Source organism: Lutjanus erythropterus, chromosome 7 (genome assembly GCF_056507025.1).
Source record: "Lutjanus erythropterus isolate fLutEry1 chromosome 7, fLutEry1.hap2, whole genome shotgun sequence".
In the NCBI taxonomy this organism is placed as follows: Eukaryota; Metazoa; Chordata; class Actinopteri; order Lutjaniformes; family Lutjanidae; genus Lutjanus; species Lutjanus erythropterus.
Genome location: NC_139323.1, coordinates 22,450,002 through 22,473,486, shown reverse-complemented (window position 1 = coordinate 22,473,486; position 23,485 = coordinate 22,450,002). Strand labels below are relative to the sequence as shown.

The 23,485-nt window shown below is 40.2% G+C and overlaps 1 protein-coding gene across 1 annotated transcript in view; it reads right to left on the bottom strand.

Moving 5' to 3' along the window:
* Positions 1-23,485, bottom strand: part of ptprsa (protein tyrosine phosphatase receptor type Sa) — a 309,811-nt gene that overhangs the window by 18,346 nt on the left and 267,980 nt on the right. Inside the window, 6 exon segments of the mRNA XM_084723307.1 lie at positions 1,947-2,232; positions 3,184-3,338; positions 7,423-7,542; positions 11,001-11,176; positions 16,777-16,900; positions 21,609-21,706. Coding sequence (XP_084579433.1) covers positions 1,947-2,232; positions 3,184-3,338; positions 7,423-7,542; positions 11,001-11,176; positions 16,777-16,900; positions 21,609-21,706 — 959 coding nt within the window.

Below are 23,485 nucleotides of genomic sequence, written 5' to 3'. Positions count from 1 at the left end.
TCATCATCAAGTATTAATTACTTAGCTCCCCCACCCTTCTTCACGCACACCTCTCTTCTCTATCCTGATTGTAGTGTGGACGTTATTAATCCCCGTTTGACTCCTGACGCCAGCTCAGCATTATCCTTGTTACAGATGGCGATGGAGATTCCATCACTGTTGTGCGCCAGTGAGTTAAAAAAAAAAAAGGTCGAAACACACCAGCACTATTATTGTTTCTCAGCAGGGGGGGCGCGTTGGTGAATGGCGATGGGAAGATGATAGATGATTGGAGAGTGAGCCTGTGTGCAATTCAAGGTCAGCAGATACTGACTGGAGCTGAGTTGATGATTGTTAAGATCTTGAATGGAGATCTATGTAAACACTGTGCCTGGCTGTCTATCCTTACCTACAGCTTTGTCATGAATTTCTCTAAGAAAAGCACACACTCTTTCCTTCTCCAACCTAAACTCAAATCCATGCTGCTTTCAGCTAAACTCCTTTGTCTTGTGCCTGCTAGATTAAATCCAATTTCTTTGTTTAAGCATATTATTTAAAATCCTCTGAAACGAACACTGTGGCCAAATGGTGGAGGGCTTCAATATTTCCATTTTCTAGCTTTTCAGTAAATACAACAGTAATTCAAATACTGTGAATCTAACTGATTAAATTATTGAAGTGAGACTCAAAAAATAAAGGAGATTTGCTTTAATTACTTGGACAGCATGAACAGTATGAACTGAGAAATAGGCACAATTTAAATAAGGCTACTTTAATCTATATTCTACTTATCTGTGACTGCAAGGTATCACATCTATGAACAAGAGGAGTGTCTTTATCTTGAACTATTAACTCTTGACACTCACTGTGTCATACACATTATTCATTCAGTTTCAAATACTTCTGCATGGATAACAAGCGTCCATCGTTAGTTGTTTCTTGGGTGAATTTTGGACAATTCTTTGCTAAATTAATGGTCTGTGTGAGTGAGAGCCACTGCTGCACTCTCATTCAGTGATACAGTACACACCCACCCAGCGAGGTGAAGAAGAAAGTCAGACTATTTTAACATTTAAAATTAATTTATTATACCCAAATCAAAGTTCGTCTTAGGTAAAAAAAAAAAAAAAGGAAACTTCGGAAGGCTGTAATTTTCTTTTTAAAAGGAAATTAGTTTTGAGAATATTTTAACGTATTGCCCAACCCTACATCTAACCTGTCTCTAACTTCTTATTAAGTTTGTCTGACATATAAGGAACTTGATCTTCATCCGACTGAATTATTGCTCTCTCTGTTCTCCCAGTCAGCGGCCATAAGTAGCCATGTTACGTCTTTCCCAGTCTCATTTAGCTTTGCAGTGTTTTGCTAGAAACACAGTTGCTGATTGAGAACAAATATATGTTTTGTCCAAAGTATCAAAAAGCTAATCAAAAAGCCATTATTGCAAACAACAATTAAGCATGTGGCAAATAAGGATGAGGAGCAAAAAATATAAAAGGCAAAGAAATTGGATTTGCACCTGGAATAACTTCCAAAAAGATAAAGTTGGCAGCAAGCCTCATTTAAAAGGCTTAGTCCCTTAAGACAAGGTGACAGAACTCACAAAACTTAACGTTTATGTTTGCATTATTTAGTTATGATTAAGTCTAAAGAGTGAAAAGTTAATACAGACACTGATATGTCTGCTATTTCGGATACGATTTGCATGTAGTTTGTAACTGTCTTGAATTCAGGTCAGCTCAATCTGGCAGGTGAGTTTTTCAGCTGTCATTTGCAATTTTAATTTGTGAATGTATTTGTCAAACCATATATGGTGTCATCCGTGAAAAACTACAGGCAGACTGTTTGTCACACATACTCATGGTTAATCAGTGGAAAGAGGAAAGGGATGGAGCTTAAACCCTGTAATTTGAGTTACGGCAATGCACTTAATAAAGGTTATTTAGAAATCACACCATAGGCTTTACCTTGAACTCTAGCTCCATGCCAGTGACGTGCTCACCACTCTCCACCTGGGCCAGCTTCTGGATGTAGGAATAGAGGCTCCGGGCAGCCACCTCAGTGTTGCCGCAGGCCACCGCCTCCAGCAGCGCGTCGTGAATGAAGCTGTACTGGTCCTCTGTCTGCACCATGTAGTTCCGCTGTGAACGCATCAGCGTCACGTGGCCGTAAATGTCGACCGTCTTCTCATGCTTGATGCGCTCAAGCATGGCGTCGATGACGATGAAGCAACCTGTCCGGCCGACACCCGCACTAAGGAATGAGAAGACAGAGAAGTCATTCATTTCTCCGCTGCTCTCATTTTGAGGGTCTTCTCTTCTCAGGATGCCGTGGCTTTGAATATTTAGTGCTTGTCACATCTGTGTTGTAGGAATTTAACTGTAATTTGTGGTAAATATTAAAAACATGATGTGATTATGTATGTCCATTAATGCTTATGGATTTGTTTACATTTTAAATAATTGAGTAGGAGAGCAAAACAGAGCGATATAGTGATAGCCAACGAGGGAACACAGAAGGAACTAAAACTGACAGATAGAAAAACAAGAGGACAGTGATGGAGACTGTGCGAAGCAAGCTGTCAAATTTCGGTTTTATTGTGCAGCGCTTTGGACGTGCTGAAGTCGCCTTATCTTGACAAAAAGGAAGGTTTCAATTTGAATAAGCCATTTGAGAAATATCGCTTGTAAAAAGGAGGAAGGGCTAAGGAGCAAAAAGGGAGAAGCAAGAAAAGATGGGAAGGGATTACTGTGAGGCTTTTCACAGAGAGGGAAAAAAAGAGACAGAGGTGGAGAGAATAAAAGCACAAAGAAAAATGGGATGCCTTAAAAAGAAAGATGATGTGACCAATGGAGAAAAGAGAAAAGATAGAAGTCTGTTAAGAAAGAGAGCATGTGTTTGTTTAATGTGTGTTATGTAATGTATAATAGCAGATACAAAGGAGCTCTGCCATTCTGTTTGCTCATGGGCATACGCATAAACACACTATGGACTGGGGCAAACATAAAAAAAGGACATCTCTTCCATGTGTAAGGTTATAATTCATTTTTACTCTAAAGACATACCAGAGTGGCATCGAGCTAACCACAGGGGTGCATAAAACTGCTCCACTTGGGTTCAGACATTCCAGTTACATAAAAGTTTAAAAACAGAGCAAAAGAAGAATTTTCTAACCAACACTCACAACAAAACGTTGCTACTGACCTGCAGTGGGCAATGATGGGACCGGCATCAGGTGGATTACAGGTCTTCACCCTACGGAGGAAGGCCAGGAAAGGGGTGGGGTACTCTGGCACGCCGTGGTCAGGCCATGCCGTGAACTGGAACTGGCGAACCTCCCGCTTCTCACTGGAGCCATTCTGGAGAGAACAGAGAGAACAGGGTTGGGTATGGTGGAGGAGTTGTTGTGTTTGGAGTAACTGACCAACTGGTTGTCATTAATAAGTTGTGTTAATGCATGTGTGTCAGTGACCAACGGGACTGGAGCTACTGTCTATGTCTGCAGATAATCTTGCAGGCTACAGGACCTCAGCCTAATATTTTCTGTGCATATTTATGAGTGTATACTCAAGGACCGCTCCAATTTTTTTGACTGCTCTGTTTTTTGTTGACTCCTGACTTCTCACTCCTCTTAACTGGTCAGTAGGGGCCACAACTCATGAAAAACTGCTAAGATAAAAACAAGACTTAACTAGTCTGCCGTGGGTCATAGCTCAAAAAGTGACTGACTTAGAAAAGTTTTATTTCACCTGGAGCATCTGCAGATAAATTTCATATCTGATATGTTAGCCACAATACAAAATGAATAAATCCCTGTTTTATTATCTTCAGCCCCTGTACGCCTGTGAAGTTACCATACTGGACCATTCAAGGTCCGGTAGGAAACAAAAGAAGGTCCAGACTGTTACACACTTAATTGTGAACAGATTTTCATGAAATTTGGTTTTCTTATAAACATGAAAAATTGAACATGGTTACTTGTTGGAATTAAATTCAGTTAACTGAGGGTGATCTAACCAGCTCTGTGCTAAAAGATTAACCATAGGCTTCAACCTACGAATAGGCAAGTGTAAATTATCCAAAATCTCAAGAGTTTGTGAGTTTCTCCAAAAATGTAGATTTCTGTCTTCTATATTATTGTAAAACCACCTATTTGCTGCAGTGAATGTTCTAAATAAATACATTAAAAAAAATCTAAATAATAACAATGTTTACATGAGATCAGCACTCTTCTTTGTGTTTTGCATCACAAAAATAAACCAAAATGGAGTGTGTGTGTGTTGCAAATTTACAGCGTGACCATGTAGATACAGTGCAGTACTTTTAGGGGTTATTCCATGATGAATGTTTAAATTGTTATAGGTACAACCACTTGCCTTCAACCCGTCTAATCTCCTGGATGCCTTTCTGCTGCCCCCTCAGAACATGTTTTAAACCATTCATCTGACTCAGCCCAAAATTTCATTCCTGACAGTACAAACACTATCAAAGATCTCTCTGAGCTCTTTAATATCTTCTGCATAAAATATTCTCATGTGTAGACAGGCAGGTGGAGAACCTGCCATTGGAAGGATTTGACATTTCCAGAATTGTCCTCTTAACCAGATAGCACCATGCTTAGCTCGCAGCTGTCTGTGGAGCTGGAGTGTCAGCAGAACAATGAGCGCCGGAGCAAACCAGTGATGGTAAAGATAGCAGGCTATGAGCAGCCACGGTGCTTTAAAGCTTGCCGGATGACATTCAGGGCCATTTACATTCTGCCGCTCTCAGCCTCCATCAAACCCGCCGATATGATTCTTTTTCTATCTTTCCTTTCCCTCCCCCTTCTAACTGTAGCCATTGCTGTGATTTCTCACTGAGCTGTTTTCACTTTGTATCTCTGAGAAAAAAATATTTTGTCGGATTTGTGTGAAGTATAAGGTCGCAGAAGGTGGCAGTAGACACACAAATATACACACACAGTGTATCTACAAAGCAGCCTCCATGCTACCTATCCATATGTATGCGTGTCCTGCAGTGATGCAGAATTGTGTCTGCTGATAAATCCTTAAAGAAAAAAAAAGAGAAATTTAAAGAAAAAACAGCAGCTAACCACCAATCACATCCATGCACCCTGCTTCATCTGCAAAAACAGGGGATGTCCAAAAAAAAAAAGGAGAGTAAGATTTAGGTCAGTTTGCTTTTAATTACCACACTCATTTATTCATTTATTCAGCATGGAAAAAAATTCCCTCTGTCAGGGAAGCAGAAACACTGCATTGAAATGCAAACAGCACCTCCATTAGAGGATCTTCTGAGAGGAAAGAGAGGAGAGGAGGACAGAGAGATGCAAGGGGGATTTTTTTTTCTCTCTTCTTATCCTCCTCAAAAATCTTCCTCTGGATCCCAGCTTGTATCTTTGATGCGTCGAGAGCTGAGTTTCAGGCAGGAGCTGACAGACGGCAGTGTAATGTGGATGCTTGTTGCATGTATCTGTAGATGTTCTAAGCAGCAGAAACATGAGAGCATGAAGATATATTACCTGTACTTATTATGTTATGATGAGCCCATCTGACCAGCTCCATATGATTGAAAAGTGTTTCCCAAAGGAAAATTACACCCTGTTAAAACTGCACCAAAAATTTTAATTCAAGTTCAAAACTCTCGTCCCCTTTAAAGTTGTATTGCTAAATTAATGTGCATCAGTTAGATGAACTAATACAGAGGAGGGAGCTTTTTCATTCGCACTTTTGGCAGTACTGAGTCAAACCATCCCACACCGATTTGGATTTCCATCACCAGTTCAAAAAAAAAAAATGCACAGCCGACCATCTCCACGCAGGCTGTGGTGACGTCAGACAGGCACTGCAAGCAAACTGAAGCAGATAGGTATCTGACGTACAGTAGGTTCATGCAGTGCCAAGAGAAAATTAAAAAAAAAACCTTAACAGTGGTAAACAGTACAAGAAAGTTATTGACCACAATAATACCAACAGGACGGGCAGAAAAATGTTCCTTTGGTTCAACGTCTTCTCGCAGGTTTTTTTTGTGTTTGCACGACCAAGAGGTGTGCAAGAGTGTGAGTGGCAGTGAGCTCTGCATGTGTTCTTGTTTCTTGTGTTTATGTGTGAGTGGTGTTCACACCTTAATGTCCAGTTCCTGAACTGAAAAAATGCAAGAATGATACATTGTTTCAATTTTACAACTGGTCCGGTTTATATTCATAACTGTCCAGAAATTGTAATCGAAAGACATATGGTGGAAATGTTTGATTTCTGGTCATACAGGTGGTGGGTAAAAGACAACAATCCATTTTCTACCTGGTGAACCATGTCATGTTGGTGTGGATCTGGAGCGCATATCATTAGACTTTAGAGGACCTCGCATATGAACGTGTTGTATGAGAGTGGGTATTAAATTATTTAATGACGCAGGTATTTCTCATGTCATCATAAGTCCAGGTTTGTCCCCTGTTAGTCCACATTTTAGGGGGTTCTAGTTCATAAGTCACCAAAACAGGAGGAGAAAATGTTTTTTAACCAATCATACATTAGTTCAAATGGTGTTTACACCTCAAATGAACCGCTCCACAGTTCACTTGACAGTGGTTTGAGAGCACCACTTTGAGGCAGACCAGAGGGCAGGCCTGCACCAGAACTCAAGTCCGGCATTTACACCAGTCCAAATAACCTGCCCCAAGGGGATAAACACTTCAACGAGATGAAACAAGGCTGGTGTGCACCCCCTTTAAATATACTTAAATGTGCATTATTCATGTCTCCAGGGGTGTATCTGTGTGTGGCTTCATATTTATGCATATATGTCAAGGTATGTAAATGCATGTATTTGGGTTTTGTGCATGTACATATTTGTGTGCAACCTTCATGATGTGTTTGTGTATGAGTGTGCATGTGAGCTTGCATGTGCAAATGCTTCATCTTAAGGATCTTTTCATTTGTGTGGAGACTGTATCTGCCTGTGTGTGTGTAGGTGCGCGCACATGCACAGACACACTCTGTGCGCACAGGAGCATGAGAGCAGTCTGCCAATTATGTATATTGAGTTTCTCTTCTGCTCACTTTACCTAAGTGCTCCAATTTGGCAGATGCACATAAACAGATGATCTATTGAGGAGCGAGAGAGCTGAACAAGGGAAAAGGGGAGGACTGGAAGGACAATGAGGACGAAGAGTTCTATATGTAGCTATGTATATACCTTTATACCAGGTAGAAAAAAAAACAGCACACAGTTTATGCCATCATTTTTGTTGCCTTTGTAAATCTTGTCTCTGTATTTTTACAAGGGATGTAGCATGAAATCACCCTCTGTTTACTGGACAAACATTAAATAAGGACTTGATAATAAATACATAATGGCTTTGTTTTATTTGCTAGGAGAAGATGTAGACAACAGTGGTGTACATATGTGTGTGTTTGGATGTGTGTAAGAGATAAATCCTCTTACCTTGTGAAGGGAGAAAGTGCGCACACAGAAAGTGGCCAACTCTATGGTGTCCAGCAGGGTCACTTGGGTCATACCATAGGTTTCTGTGCCACGACTGGGCCAGTACTGGTCACATTTAATCTGGAAATGAGACAGAGACAGACAGTGGTATAAGTTGCAGTATCTTCTATTAAAAGTGACATAGATACTGCTACTAATGAGTAAAATCATGCACATCAATGGAGGAGTGAGGAAAAACAAAAATCATGCTCGCACACATGCACCACTCATAAGGCGAGACCTCCTGTGGATTAAAACACCAGGCGGTGTTGACAGAAACACCAGGGTGGCTTCTCTTTATTTCAAATCTGAATAACAACACTATACAGACTGAACAGATTGATCAGACTGTCACAGCAACTCCACTCTTATAGCTTTACTTCACCAGCCTCACACATACAGCCTCCCTGCATCCTTCCCTAAATCTGTTAACAACTAGGATTACTGCCTCGTGGTTCTAAGCCTCCACGGACCAAGTTTCAACTCAGGTCTGTCCAGACTCATGTGATATATGTAGTGAAGAACGTGAAGTAATCAAATAAAAGGTATTAACCAAGAGTTTTTTGGCAAAGTGGATGTTATCACTATATTTACATGTATGATTTCAGTGAATAATGTCAAACATGATGCTGTCACTTACAGAATATTTATACAGAGGACTGCAGAGGACTGATAGAGAGCTAAATATTATGATGTTACAGTGAAGATGACCTTTGACCTTTTGGATATAAAATGTCATGTCATCATTTTATCCTATCAAGATATATGTGTGTAATTTTATCTCAATTAGCATATGAATTCCTCAGTCCTCCAATGGACATTTGTGCCAAATTCGAAGAAATTCCACCAAAGTGCTCTAGGGATGTGTGATGCATGTTCACCAGAATGTGATCAACATTAGGTTACAGTAACTTTGACCTTTGACCTCCAAAATCTGTACATCTCATCCTTGCATCCAATCAGACATTTGTGCCATGTTTGAAAAAAGTTCTGTCAAGGCGTTCTTGGGATACCACATATCGTATCACTGTCAAAATGAATCATGGTGAGATGTTTTCATTTCAGATCCTCATATAAAATACTTCCTATTCTTCTACACGTTTTCCTGGACGGATATCTCATTTTTGAGGCAAATAATTTTAGCAGGTTTTTGTCCAGTGGTTCTGCAGTATATCTGAAACCACAACCCCCAGGCTCCTCTGTCAGCCAACTTAATAAAGATTCATTCAATATGGGCTGTGACGCGCCAGGTGGACATCAGATGAGATGTGACAGCGAGTGAGGGAGATGTGCTGCTCTCCAGCTTTCTCTCCCATTTCCTGCTCCGGCTGACACTCAAGTCCTACTGCCCGCTAATCTTGATCACGTTTGACAGGAGTGGAACGCGCATGTCAGTATGGAGGATAGGTAAACAATTGAAAAGAGATAGAGGGAGGGAAAATGAGTGGAGACACCTGGGGTGAGTGAGCCTGATGTTGACACAGGTTTGAGTTGACAGGATGAAACATCGCAGTTGGCTTTTTGACATTTAGACAAGTCCACTCCTTGATAGCAGAGAATACAAACTGTAGATCCCTTCCTAAGGGAATGCTGACACCATTCAACTTAATTCTATGTCTTTTTCGTAGTTATCACCTGCATTTCCAGCTCATAATTTAGAAAAATGGATCATACAGCAGGCACTTTGTTTACATAACGACTTGCTGTCACTAGTGGCAAACAGAACTGGTATCCAACTGTCAAACACTTCAGAGACTTCCTTAACAGAGTCAATGTGCTTTTTCTGCTGATTCACTGTGGCCTTATTCAGACTGCCAGCCCACAACCATTTTTTGGCATATCCACATTGTATCCCGTTTGACATTTAGAAAGTCTGGACAGCAAAAAAAAAAAAAAAAATCACACATAAATTGAAATGCAATTTTTGCAAATTGGATCCGAGCCACATTTGAACTTGGTTTGAAATTCTCCAGATGCGTCTGAGTCAGGATGTTCTGTTCACTCAAATCTAATTTCAAAGTATTGTTTGCATCACTGACACACAATCGAGTAGTTGTCAACAATTAAATTAATCGTCGACTGCTTTGACAATCGATTAATCGTTTTTAGTGATTGTTTAAGAAAACAAAGTCCAGGTTCTCTGATTATAGCTTCTATGACAGTAAACTGAATATCCTTTGATTGTGGACATGAGAAGACATTTGAGGATGGAGGAGGAACAGTGATCAACATTTTTCACTATTTTTTAGCATTTAATGATTTTATGGACCACAATGAGACAATGATTGACAGATTAATTGATGATGTAAATTAGTTGCAGCCCTACAAAAACAATAGTCCACGGACAAACAGCGAAACAAGACAGATGCTGAAATTGTTTGTTAGCACTGTGAGGGGAGACTTTGGTACACAGACTCACTGTCACCAGCATACATAATTTCCAGTGCCTTCATCATTACCACAACAATCCATGCACACAGGTTGGTGATGTCTGGACACAAATTTATCCTTCTCACGTGCAAACAGCAATGTGGACAGTCTGTCTTAAAGATCTGATTTGAGAAACAAATCTAATTTGCCTGTGTCTGAACAAAGCCCATCATCATGGAAACTCCCAGCTCTTTAAATACATTTGCCACTTTTTAATCTGATAATGTGTGGTTGTAAAGTGGTGCTATTGTCTTCTTACTATGAAGACAAGAGTTAGCTGGCTAGCGGAAAAGTGCCAACTTGATATGCACAACTCCAAAAAGTTGGACTGTTTGTAAGTATGGAAAGTGTTTGTTTCCATCTCAATGACACCAGACTGAGCGAAAGCCAAGGAATATGCTTCCAGCACACCTCGTGGCCACGTCCCATGGACATAAATGTATAAAAAGAAAACAAAAAAAACAAATAAAAGTGGATGAGTGTGATCACACCCTGACATCTCATTCCTCCCTTCTGTCTCTAAGCCACTGTGCTCTCAGTGCACTTCTTCCTCTAACTTCCACTATCAACAGATGGTTGTGGGAGGCACTGGTCACAAGTACTGCAAAAACTCCAAGCACTCTGTTGCTTAAAATTTAATTTTAGCTTTCTGCACTGTGCACTCTGAGCGCTAAAACTCGCTAAGCTCTCGGCACTGTAGGGAACATGCAACAGCTTGTCGTTTCCACTGCAAATAAGGAGAGAAAACAGCGCCAAGTCTGTGAAGATGCTCCCAGCGGACACTCAGCCTAACTTATCAGATGTGCACAGGTAGACTTTCTTTGAGTTAACTCTGTTTTATCATCCTCCCTGCTGCTCTCACCACCCGATTCAAATTTCTACACCTCTCAGAAAGCAATGCATCTCAAGAAAATGAAATCTGATTACCTATCAATGAAGTTCAGGTGTGCAACCGGGGAATAGCGGCAAAGCTGTGTTGTTTTAAGCAGCTGGTTCTCTTTCTTGATCTTGTGAACCAGTGATTTGATTGTGAGGTTTATTTAAAAAACAAATTTAAGTGGTAAAAACAGCACCCAGCATCAGTGCAGAAATTGGTGGAGCGGACTCACCCGTGACTTCTCCTCCAGCCTGGTCATCATGACCACAGTGGCTGCTCTCTGCTCCCACACCATCCTCCAGAAGTCCCCGAACGTCTCCGGTAATGGACCCTGGGTGGCGATGTAGGCATTCTGCTTCCTGTAGCCATCGATGTAGTTGGCGTTGATATAATCGCTACCTGTGATGCCTAGAAACAGACCACAGCAGAAACAACATTAAAAGATAAAACATTGTGATTTAATTGCTTTTTCCTCTTTGAAAAGGCATTTTCGACCTTAATCTGTATGACTTCTTCATTATTTCACTTAAGTCATTATTTGCACCCTTTTGTTTTGTGCCATCTGCCTTGATAATTCCCAGTTCTCACGCACACTAACCCTGTTTCCCAATCAATGGAGGTGTAAAGATTCTCAACCGAAAAACAAGTAAATTACTTATGTAATGAGTTCTCACACCTCTTATTGTCGAAACAAGTGAAAATTGGCTGAGAACGGAGAAAATGTTGGAATTGTCCAGAGAGAAGTGGCAGTGTCTTAAGATACGGCCAATCATGACAGCTTTTTGGATTTTAAGACATTCTTGGTATTATTCTTGCCTAATAGATCTTAGCCTGTTTTGAGATCTATACTTTGAGATGTTGACTGACCTGGTATGTGCCCTCTCGACAGTTAAGATCTGCAGCTGAAGTCCTGCTGGTTACCCCTATGACCTTGGTTGTTCTTTTTCTATTAGATCCCCAACACTATACTGAACTCAGATACAATAAATCCCTAGCTTCTTTTAAATCTCTTCTTAAAACGTTTCTCTTTCTGAAAGCTTTTTGACATGTTTGATACATGTTTATTTATATGCTTTACATCTGATTTATTTGATTGTATTCATTTAGTTGTTGAATTGGGGTTGTGATTTGCGACAGTGTTACTTGTCTCATTTGTTTTGTGTTTTTCCTGCTCTTACTATAAAATGAGCCACATGTGTGCAGCATTTGAGTCCAAGACAAGTTGTCCTATCATATTGTATCATATCCTATTAGATCATAGTGTATCATATTGGTTTACTGATCATATCATATTGTTGTATTATGTTCTTGTTCTTTGGTTTCACTCTACTTTTATCCGCCTTGTCTGGTCTTCTTTTTTTTAGAACACTTTGTGACACTGCTAAGAAAATACAAATAAAGTTTATTATTATGACACTGTTATAAGACATAACACAATGTTAAATAAGATGCTGAAACACTCTTGCAACATTTCTCTCTGTCTGCTTCTGTAGAGCTGAAGGAAACCTCAGTAGCTGTTCCATTTGAATGGATTCAAATGCAGCAGCTGCCTCACTGTCACAACCTCCTGTACTGCTCTTATATTATTTTCTTTTTCTGCGGTTCTGCCTTGGTTTCTGTAGATGTGGTGCAGCAGCCTACATCTGATTTAACAGCGAGGACAGAGTGCTGTTGAAGATGGAAAATAGCAAGGAGTAAATCAGCCACTCAGCCACCACGGCCGGGAGGTAGATCCAGCTACCATCCCTCTCAGTCCGCCACCATGCTCTGCTGCACACCGGTCCCACTAAATCTAGCCGTAAGGCTCCCCTCCACTTTGCTGTGTAGATGAATGTGTACTTGCGATATTTTAATGCAAGGATGGTGTACATGCCACTTGTAAGCTCACTTTAAGATCGCAAAAGCCTGCTCCCACTGACTGTGTGTAAGTATCAAAGTATTCTGTAGCATCCTTTAATGTGTCTGCAGTCGTCACAGGAGACTTCAAAGCTAAAATATGTAGTTCACAGTGAGGCTTAACCAGGATCCCTCATGATACCACATGCATAAAGTTGTGTAACTGTGATGCAGGAGTCTAGTCTCATCATGTGCAGTAAAAAACTGTTATATTCAGATCTGAGGAAACAAGTATCTTGGTTGCATAAAACCACTTAGGCTAAGGTTTTCCTTAAATACTCACAGAAGAAAGCCTAAAAAAATTGCATATAAGGATTTCCTTAAAATGTTGTATGAAAAAATATGTTAAACTTTAAGTGTTTGTCCTTAGATACTAAAGTATTCTCTTATGTGTCGCTAGAAGGCCCTTAGACCATTTTCCTAAGGAAATTTTAAGAGAACATCACAGATGCTTGACGGTGAGATAACTCGTTTGTATTTAGACAGTGGCTGAATTTATGGTGATTGAAGAAGAGAAGGAGATATTAAGATGCATGAAAACCCACTGGACACTATGAGCGACGCTAACAACTAGTTAGAGTAGATTTGACGTTAGCACTACAAACTTTGTAATTAACGAGCCAAATGTTAACATAATTCTGTCTCATACATTAATGTTTTAGTTAGTTTTAATGTTATATTACTTTATTGAAACTCACCATTTTTTCCCCTTGCTGCCATAATAATATTTGTCTTCAACCACAGTTCTTTTCACATCATTTTTTGCAATGATTTTTCAGTTAGCTCACTTTTTGCCACATCTTCTGTTTGTGTGTATTTGTTCTTCAAGGAGAACAATATGTCATCCTCTGTACAGTTTACTTTTACTTTTAGTTTTCTCTTTGTTGTCCATTTTGGAAGAGCTAGCTAACACTGATGCTAACATACTGTGCACTACATACCACAAAATATCTACCAACGTTCAACATTTTTTTGTGTAATTATACTGCTCAGCACATATGACATAACTTCCTGAGAGCCTCCTTGATGCTTGCAGATGCGTAACCGTGGTAACCTGTGCAAACTATGAAATCATTTGAAAAATATATTACCCCTAGAAAAGTGAAGCCTTTCTTCCAATTAAATTGGAGTCATTCTTCCAATAAAATTTAGTTGTCTTATTCGTTGACTGCCTTTGTTGTTGATGTCATCACTACTGCATTATATTGTGGGATATTTATGCTGGCGTAGTGTCCAGTGTTTCCCTGGAAACAGCACGTTGCCTGGTCCTACTGGATTCATACTAAGGTTTCTCTCATACTAAACAAACCTCATATACTGTTTTAACATACGAAACAGCATGTATGGAAGTTTGGATGCAGTTTGACAGTAATGCTGTCAAGTAAAGGATGTTGATGTGAGTAAAAGCAACCATACACATATTGTATTATGAAATATTTAGTCTTAACACTTCGATGATGAGAAAACCTTAAAGACTCTACAATGCTCCCAAGTGAACTCCTTAGCTTAGGGAAATATTTGACGATCAGGGACAACTTAAGTTTTAAACTGAAGGTGGTCTATGCAGCCAAGTCAAGGTGTTGTGGTGGTGTGGACTGTACTGCCTCCAAAAGTCGAGGCGTCCTTGAGCTTGTTGCGGAAACACCACAGGCTCAGTCAGTTTAAGTTTTTCTAGAAAAAATATTTAAATGTCATTTAAATGTGGACAAGATAATTTGCGATTAGAGTACGTCTAACACTGAGCATCCGACGGTGATAAGGCAGAACATCGCCCATCTTCATTTAACCAACTTCTACCATCCTGCCAGTTGAAAAGAGACTCCAGTGTGGCAGCATCTGTGTTGGAGAGTCACGTCTCTTTGACTGACGTCTCCTCACTCAAGCGACAAACAATGAAACACTCGACTGGGCTAATTTAAGAGAGGAGACGCAGTGAGGACAACAAGCAGGGTGGAGAGGAAGAATAAGATTGAGAAAGAGAGGGAGAGAGAGAAAGAGAGATGGTGGGGGGGGCAAAGAATAAAAGAGGAAAGACAAAAATGAAAGAAAGAAAAAGAAAGGCAAATGTCATTAAAACGGATACCACGTCGCACAATCCGACTGTGGTGCTTTGGCTTTAGTCATAGCTAAGTGAACAGAGAATGGCAGCGTGCATGAATTGTTCTACTGCTGCGACTAATGGCAAAATCACTGCAGTGTAAAATAGAAATTTCAGACTTGATTAATTTATGTATTTATGGACGAGGCATTTTTTCCCTGGGATAATTTTGTTATGCATGTTGTCGCACCCTCAAATTGGCCTGACTACTGCGAGATGTCGAAATCTAGCTGGAGCAGTTAGCTCACACAAAGGGAGAGTACTGTGGAGTAGAGGAGTTTGGCACTACTGCGAGGAGTCGGGGAGCTCTTCTGGTGATGCAACGCCAGAACAATGTCAGCGGTGAAGGGTGACTACCTCTGACAATGTCCCTTGAGATTTAGGAGTCAGAGGGAGAGTTTTTCTGGCTCCAAGATTCTCACTACTGTGTCTGTGGGCAGTTAGAGGAGGAGTCATGAGAGCGGGGTAGATCTGATGAGACAAATGGGATGGTGAAAACACTGGTTAAATTCCTGGATCGCTGTGACTGAGTGCTGGGCCCAAAGATGAGCTGAAACAAGTCCTCATGTAACCCCCCAAAAATAATATGATTCCATAAACTGCTTAGCTGCTCGGGACTGAGCTGAGCTGAAACAAGACCTCTGTTTAGCCTCAAAAAGGAACAAAATAAGGTTTTGTTCTATAAATTCACTGGTTGCTGCTGAACTGAATCTGAACTTAACATACAATGAATTATTTCACCCCATTTCATTCATGTTTTATTCTGTTTTTCTTTTTTTTCCCTATTATTCTTCGTGCTGCTGCGTTGACTCGGGACAATGCTTGTGAAATCCAGCCTGGTCTGGTGCATTTATTCTTTCTTTTTTTCTTTCCTTCTCTCTTTCTTTCTGTCTGTCCTTCTTACTTCCTGTCCTTGGTTGTTTAGAGCAACCCTTAGCACTTTACTGATGTCTTTCAGAGAGCATTTCACTGAAGACATGTTTATATTTGTTTTCTTTCATGGTCAAAAGGAATAACTGATGAATTTCCTGTTTGGCCAAGCAAAGCTGTCAATTTATTTAAGCAGCAAAAAAAAAAATGGATAGAGGACAGGGGTGTGATTGTTCCTTAGCTTTTAAGAGTTTAGTTGAGCATGATGCATGTTGTTAGAATACAAATATTAAGTTAAAATGGAGGATTTGGGTGGTTTTCAAAAGGTGTGGGACTATGAGGACATATTTTTTTTCTTTGACTGGAAAATCACTTTTACCGATGTGCTGCTTGAATTTAATTTCCTTTATTTATGTTTCTTTCTTTCTTCTGTCTTTCTCGACACCTTTCAGACAGCATTTCACTGAACAGATCATCATATGTTTTTCTTATGGTTAAAAAAAAAAGAAGAAAAAAATCATTTGACTGCTGAATTTCCTGTTTGACCAGGCCAAGTTGGCAATTTATTTAAGTAGGAAAGAAAAAATGGATCAAGGACAGGGGTGTGATGTGATTGTTTACTAGTTTTTCAGAGTCCAGCTGGAGAGTTATTGTTAGAATACAAATATTATGTTAAAATGGAAGATCTGGATGGTTTTCACAAGGTGGGGGATTATGAGAGCATACTTTCTTTTTTTAAAGAACTTGGAAATCACTTTTGTGGACGTGTTGCTTCAATTTAATTATTATTAAATAATTATTTAATCTAATTTATTTATATCTGATTTTGTATTGTAGTCTGTGATTGTTGCCACCTATAATTTTTATCTGAATAGATACTTGTAAGTCCATACAGTCCAGTAAAACACAATATTTTATGGCCGTCATTGTATTTAATGTATTCTAATCTGCACTGCTGTGCACTGTTCCAGTTATCCTCACTGTCTACTCTCACTGGTCTTGTATATGCCTATCTAGTACAAATTCCTAATTACTTAAACTGACTCTGTAATTATGAGGATATCCCACATGATCTTCAATGAGCTGAGCTCATCTCTGAGGTGGTGTGCTGTAGGTGCAGAATGCAAGGATGGGTGAGCCTTACCCTCGATGGGAGCCAGGATGACGCGGGAGTGGTCGTAGGCGATGACGTTGGCGTAACGATTTTTGGGCTTGTTCACCTCCAGGTTGGAGTGTTCCCAGGTGAACTGCTGGCCTGGATCGATAGACTGACGGGGGGCAGAGACAAACACAACATGCACACACACAAAGAAGAAATCAGAGGAGCTGAGCAATAACAATATGACCTGAATGTTATCACAGAGAGAAGAGGAGGCGGGGGAGAGGGAGGGAAGGGAGATTGAGAGGGCGATTTCCCCAAAGGAAAAAGAACATGGTATCATGAAAATCTGCTCGCTGCCTGCTTTAAATACTCACAGCAGCTGCACACAGTACTTTATCAAGATCATTAATGTAGCAGGAATAATGACAAATAACAATATTGATGAAGGTGTCGGCTCAGCCCCTGGAGGGGAGGGCGTGGAGCAAAGCCCGACACTCGGGTGAAAGACAAATTCACCCACCTCCTTAAAATACAACAATTCCAGATAAATATTCTGTTCCCTTGTCAGGATAATTAAGTATTCCATTACGAGGCGTTGTTTGCTTATAGGCGTCTGGCGCTCTGTTGGTGTGGGGACGGAGAGGCTTGAAGGATATTTGCAGTTAGGGCTTCAGCACGTAGGGAGGAGGGACTGAAGCTGAATGAAGTCCAACTGGAAACCTGATCTAGCAGTTTCCATGCAATCATTAGAGCAATCAGAGGAGCCTCCTTCTGTTTAAGTCCTTTTCAATCTCTGTTTTTTCTCTCTCATCTCTGTCCCTCTTTCTTTGTTCCTGTTTTTTCTTATCTGCATCTCTCTATCTTCAAAGTCTTCCAATTTTTTTTGGTCTGTATTTCTTTCTCTCATTATCTCTTTCTCCATCTCCCATCTCCTCTCTGATGTTTACACTCCTTCTCTGGCAGTCACCCTCCTGCTATTTTTCCTTTCTGTCTGATCACCTTAAGGCTGACCATGTGTGTGTGTATGTGTGTATTAGGGCTGCAACTAACAATTATTTTATCATCAATTAAGCTGCTGAATATTTCTATGATTAATCGTTTCGGGGCTGTGTCCACCTAAGTGTTTTTTCCTTTGGCCAGTAATTTTTTAAAATAGTTTCCAATAAGAACACAGAATTTTTACACTCTGCTGTAAAGGCCTGCAGAGTGACGAGGCGCTGAGTGTCTATTCTGAGCGGGTGGGTTTTTTCTGATTGCAGAGAGTCGAATAACGTTCAGTTTTGGTAAAATGCTGTGTTCGTCACCGTCACTTTTTACCCAGCCGTCCCATCACAGTGGGGGAGGGACGGGACAAGTGGGCCACCTAACTGTGTCCTGCTTGTACTCTTTGAACTGGGCTCCATCAAACCTGAACCAAAGATGGTGATCGTCAAGATGTTTCCTCACCTTAAAAATCTCATAAACCCACACAGACCGCAGGGTCTGTCCTCTCTCTCTACATGCGACAGCATTCCTCTGGGTCAGTGCTCAATTCAAAATGTCATTTGTGTAGTATAAAGCGGAAACCATTAATCAAGTTGTCAGCTATTAAATTAATCGCCACAAATTTTGATAATTGGTTTGAGCAATGATTCCACCTTTTTAAATGTGAGAATTTTCTTGTTTATTACTCCTCTATGAAAGTTAATTGAATATCTTTGGGTTGTGGATGAAACACTCATGACAAAGATGTCATCTTGGGGTTTGGGAAAGACTGATCAACATTTTTCATTCTGACATTTTGTTTAATTGATAAAATAATGGGTAGCTGCAATCCTAGTGTCGTCCAAACTTTTTCAGAAATTACATTCATGGAACATGTATGGCAAAAATCCAGTATTTCATTTGGGAAAAACTACTTCTTAAAATGATCCAGTTCAATAATTGCTCAAATTCTGTGACACCTACTGCAGAACTTCGTCCTCCTTCTGATCCACAATGACATGTTTGAAGATGAATGATAGCTCCTGTCAGGAAAGCATTCTTTGCAGGACATTGCTGCTAACCGCCTGACAGCAGATAGATAACAAACTTGATGGCTTCAGTATCGTCAGGTAAAACCATCGCTACCTTTTCTTCACCGTTTTTATGTCAGATCATCTCCTCTTCATCTCCGCACTCCAGCTGAGATGCCCTGCTCTCTCCCTCTCTCCTCCATCACTGAATCTTCATCATTAACCAAGCCTCCCCCACCTCATCTCTTTCCTTTCTCTTCTCTCCCCTCTTCCCTCCATTTTTCCTCCTCCCTCACATCCCGCCTGGCTAAAAACCAATCAGTCAAAGCCCCGTAGAGCTGCGCTTGGCAAGCCAGGGCACCCGGACGAGCAGCCATTCATCAAGAAAATAACAAAATTAAAATTACACTTCTCTATTTAATTTGGTCATTTATTTTTCCTGGGGGGTGGCTGCGGGATGGGGCAGGGGGGACAGGGAGGGAGTGAAAAAGACAGAGCGGGAGAGGAGACGAGCGGGCGCTTTAATGGTCTCTCAAAGCCAAGTAATTAGAAGTTGTAGTCGTAGCAAAGCGTCAACTTTGGCATTGCGTCTCTCGTCTCTCTTCCCCCCCGAACGGAACAAGCTTGTCCATTTGGTACACAGCCCGGATGTGGATTTATGAATAATAGATACCAAAGAAATACTGGATGGCTATGAGAAGTCATTATCCACCAACATTCACCGGCAGGCATGATGACAGCAATCTATGCCGGCGTACCTGCTTCCTACGTTATGCTGGCGTGCAGCGAGGCGACAGGCGCAGTGATTTAGGGATGGCGAGGAGGGGATATTGCTTGTATGCAAACGAGAGCTGATTCAGCACTCCTGATTTCTAATCAACTCTGGTGTCATTTATAACCGCCACGGTCTCAGAGCTCAGACAGCTCAGTTACCCCCTCTACACACACACACACACACACACACACACACACCCACACACACACACACACACTACGTTAAAGCCTGACTGCCAGTGTGCTTTTCCCCAAAACACGTTAATGGAGTTTTGCATACACCAGACTATATCTCCATTTTTGGATGAAAGAATGTTTTTACTCAAAGTTCATTGGAGGATGTGAAGAATTTTAAAGAGACAGTTCACACAAATATCACAAATACATATTTTGCCTCTTCCCCGTGTTGCTGTTTATCCGTCTTGATTGTTTTGGTGTGAGTTGTGAGGAGGTTTTGGAGATACAGACCCTTTCAGAGCTGATGCTGTGATTAGATCACAGTGTTAGTAGGAAGCAAAACTAAGAAAAAAACAAAGAAGAAACTGGAGGCAAACAGAAATCACCTCAGAGTAGTAGGCCACATAACCAAGTGAAAATGTCATCTTGCTGTGTTGTTGGGTGCCAGAATCTAAGTAGTTACAGCTCAAAATTGAAGTTTTATCACATACCAGCTGCCACTGCCAGTCAAAAAAAAAAAACAGCTAAAAGACAACTATGGTTTAACCCGATAAGACAAAAGCTGGCAGATGTGAGCGAGCCACAACAAAATAAACAAGATGAACTCACTTTTTCCTTACTAAACTGAAAAATGCAACCAATCCCCATCTGAATTCAAGTTTCTCTTACAGAACTCATACAAGATTTAATTGACTTTGTAAAACACACTTTGTTTGTCAGACAGACACAAAATAAAACTCACCAAACCCGTCTTGGTCAGTCTTTCCACTGCTCTAACAATCACCAGCTCTGGTTTGGTCAAAATAAATCCTTAATTCACTGCATTAGATGTGAAAATAGTCTCATAGTGGATGTGCATTGTGCCACTGAGTGCATCTCAGAGCAGCATCTGTCACTCGTGCAACCCATTAAGTTAGCAAAATGACAAAAATCACCATGCTGCCAAGCCAAAAAACTTGCTAGCTAATGTTAGTTAACATGTTTAGATAATAGTTGGCCAGCACCTATGCTCCCCCAACAAAAAGTCAATAAATTTACCAGCAGAAAAGGCTCTATTGGCTGCAGAGATTTCTATGTTCTCTTGAATATTATGGAATTAGATGACATTCAAAATGCAACAAAAACATCTGATGTCTATGGTAGACAAGACAGTTGTTTCTACATATATCTCAAAAACTCTGCAACTCACACCAAAACAATCTAGATGGATAAATAGCACCACAGGTAGGAGATAATATACAAGATTACTGAACCATTACATTTATTATGTTTTCTTAAAGTACATGTCTAAGATAGCTGAAACCTTCAATCTGTAATTTATGATTCTCAATCATGAATGTTCAAAGAACATTTTGCTATTCAAATAGATTTCATTTTCTCAAGTCCTTAATTCATGCGTCATTAATTCCTTCATGCGTCCTCAGTGAAATGCAGCTGCTCAATTTTGTAAGTAAGAGGACACATTTGGATGTCACAAAAGGACATGTTTCATTTTGCAGCAGAAATATTAAACTTTTTTTAATTTTACCCATGTTTCCTGATGTAGAACTGGATGCATTACAGTAGAATGATTCTTTTATTTAGCCAAGAATTTTGAGGAAATTGCATTTGGGAGTTCAGGAGTTGAAACAACCCGCCAAGGGAAATTTTATATAATTGAAAACGACAATCGTCTTGCTTTGCCAGGTTGAGGCTGCCAATAAATTTGAGGAAATAAGTGTCTGAGAACAACTGATATTTCATAATTGCTCAAGCACCCCCAGCTGCAGCTTTGTCAACAACGGGGAAGCGAGGACTTAAAAGAAGAGAAACAGGCATCTCCCCCGAGGGGAGAGCAGGCACTCTTATGTCGCCTTCCAATGAAAACACAATCAGACAGAAATCAATACTCAGAAGAAACTCTGACCTTTGATTCTTTGGCCCACTCACCTCATATTCCTGGGAGAGCTTGAGGTTGTCGTTGGCCTTGAGGAGCTCCGTGTGTTCGGCCAACTCTGAGATAGGGATGGGAGGGTGATTCATCATACCTGCTCGCCAAAAAATCGAGAGAGATTCCACATAGGGGAAGAAAAGAAGAAAAGTTCATCAGTACAGTAGATTGGAGAATTTCAAACCTTAAAAATCACACAAGACATGATTTATGGGTGAGGATTTGTTGCTTACATAACAATGAAAGTTTGGGTTTAGTGGTGAGGAAGCTTGTGCAGAACATGGTGAATGTCACACACAGCAAAATGTATTGATCGGTGATGTTATGGGCACTTGATTGGACCAGGCCAGAGCTCAAAAACAGCCTTGTTGAGTGATTGATTATTTGCCAAAGAAGCTGGTAGCATACACCCACACGGACCAAATTGTAGTAATTCCCACAGTGACCGTAATGCTGACACATAGACGGACCAGTAGGACCGATGTTGCTGAGTGTCGCCTGAGAAAAACACAGACCAATTATGTTGCAAACATTCAGAGGCGTCGATATTTTTAATAGCTTGGGAAATTAGTTAAAAAATGACACGAGATGAAAAATGTAAGGTTTTGATGGTGAAATCACAGACAAGAAACACAACAGTGCTTTTTACTCTCCGAATCAATGAAATGCTTATGTTGACAAAAATCTCTTGCGCTCCTCATCGAAGATAATCAAAAGTGATATTTACTTACAGCACAAAAAAGAGAATACTGGATCACTAGTTGGTAGAAATAAAGCAACTTTGTAGTGGAAATATGACTAAGGATGGTTTTACTTGAGGCAGATCCAACAGACTCAAGTCAACAGTTTTTTTCTTGCTACCTATACATATAATTATTTTCAGAACGTAAACTTTATTACTTTCAGCTCCATCCTCAATCAAAAAGAAAGATGAGAGGGAAGCTATGAAACAGTCTGGATCAGAGCTGACAAATCCCACAGGACTGTTTCTAATGATTCTTTAATGTTCTTGTTATGCTGTGTTGTTAGCATGGTGACCACTTTGACTGTTTTGATCTCTTTAAAAACGTACAGTCACACTTTATTTTACAGTACAATAACAAGATGCAAGGAGCCATACTTTTTATCAAATTAAACAAAAACTATAAATAATATGCTTTTATTCAACAGTATTAAATATTTTATTAGACCCTTATTAAACTTTATTAGAGGGTAATTAGAGACACATAACAAAAGAACTACTCTGTCAACTGTATGGTGCCAAATAAACTGTTACTTGTGTCTTAAGTAACTGATTTCATTTTACAGTACAGTTCTGTTGTAATGTGGCTCAAATTACTCTCAAATAAAGATCTAATATAGAGACTAATACTGTCTAATAACAAACATATTTCTAGTTCTGGTCTAATTTTATACAAAGTACGGCTTGTTACGTCTCATTAGCGTAGTGGAAAATAAAGTGCTACCAAGGGTACATATTCAAGAATGGAGCCCTGACCTGGGGGCTCATGGGAAGGGAGGTGGCGAGGAGGGGAATAAGGAGGTTTAGGAGTGTGAGTGATGCTGAGTGACACAGTGAGCTGCTCCATTCCAGCCAGCCAGTACAAAGCAAGCAAGCTGCTGTTTCTGCTTTTTTCCTCCATCAGCTGGTTTCATCAACCCAGTGAACATTGGCTCTGAGATGAACACCCCGTACCTTCCAAAATCACAATAAAAAAAAAAAGCACTCTCAGGTGCATGTCCGGTACAGTCTCCTCCAAAACCCTTCTGCCATTTATCTCAAGGAATCCCCAGAAAGAACCGGCTTTTCAAGTGGGGGAAAAGTGTGACATTTATCATTTTTTTTTAGCTTGCTCCAATATCCACTGAATATTGC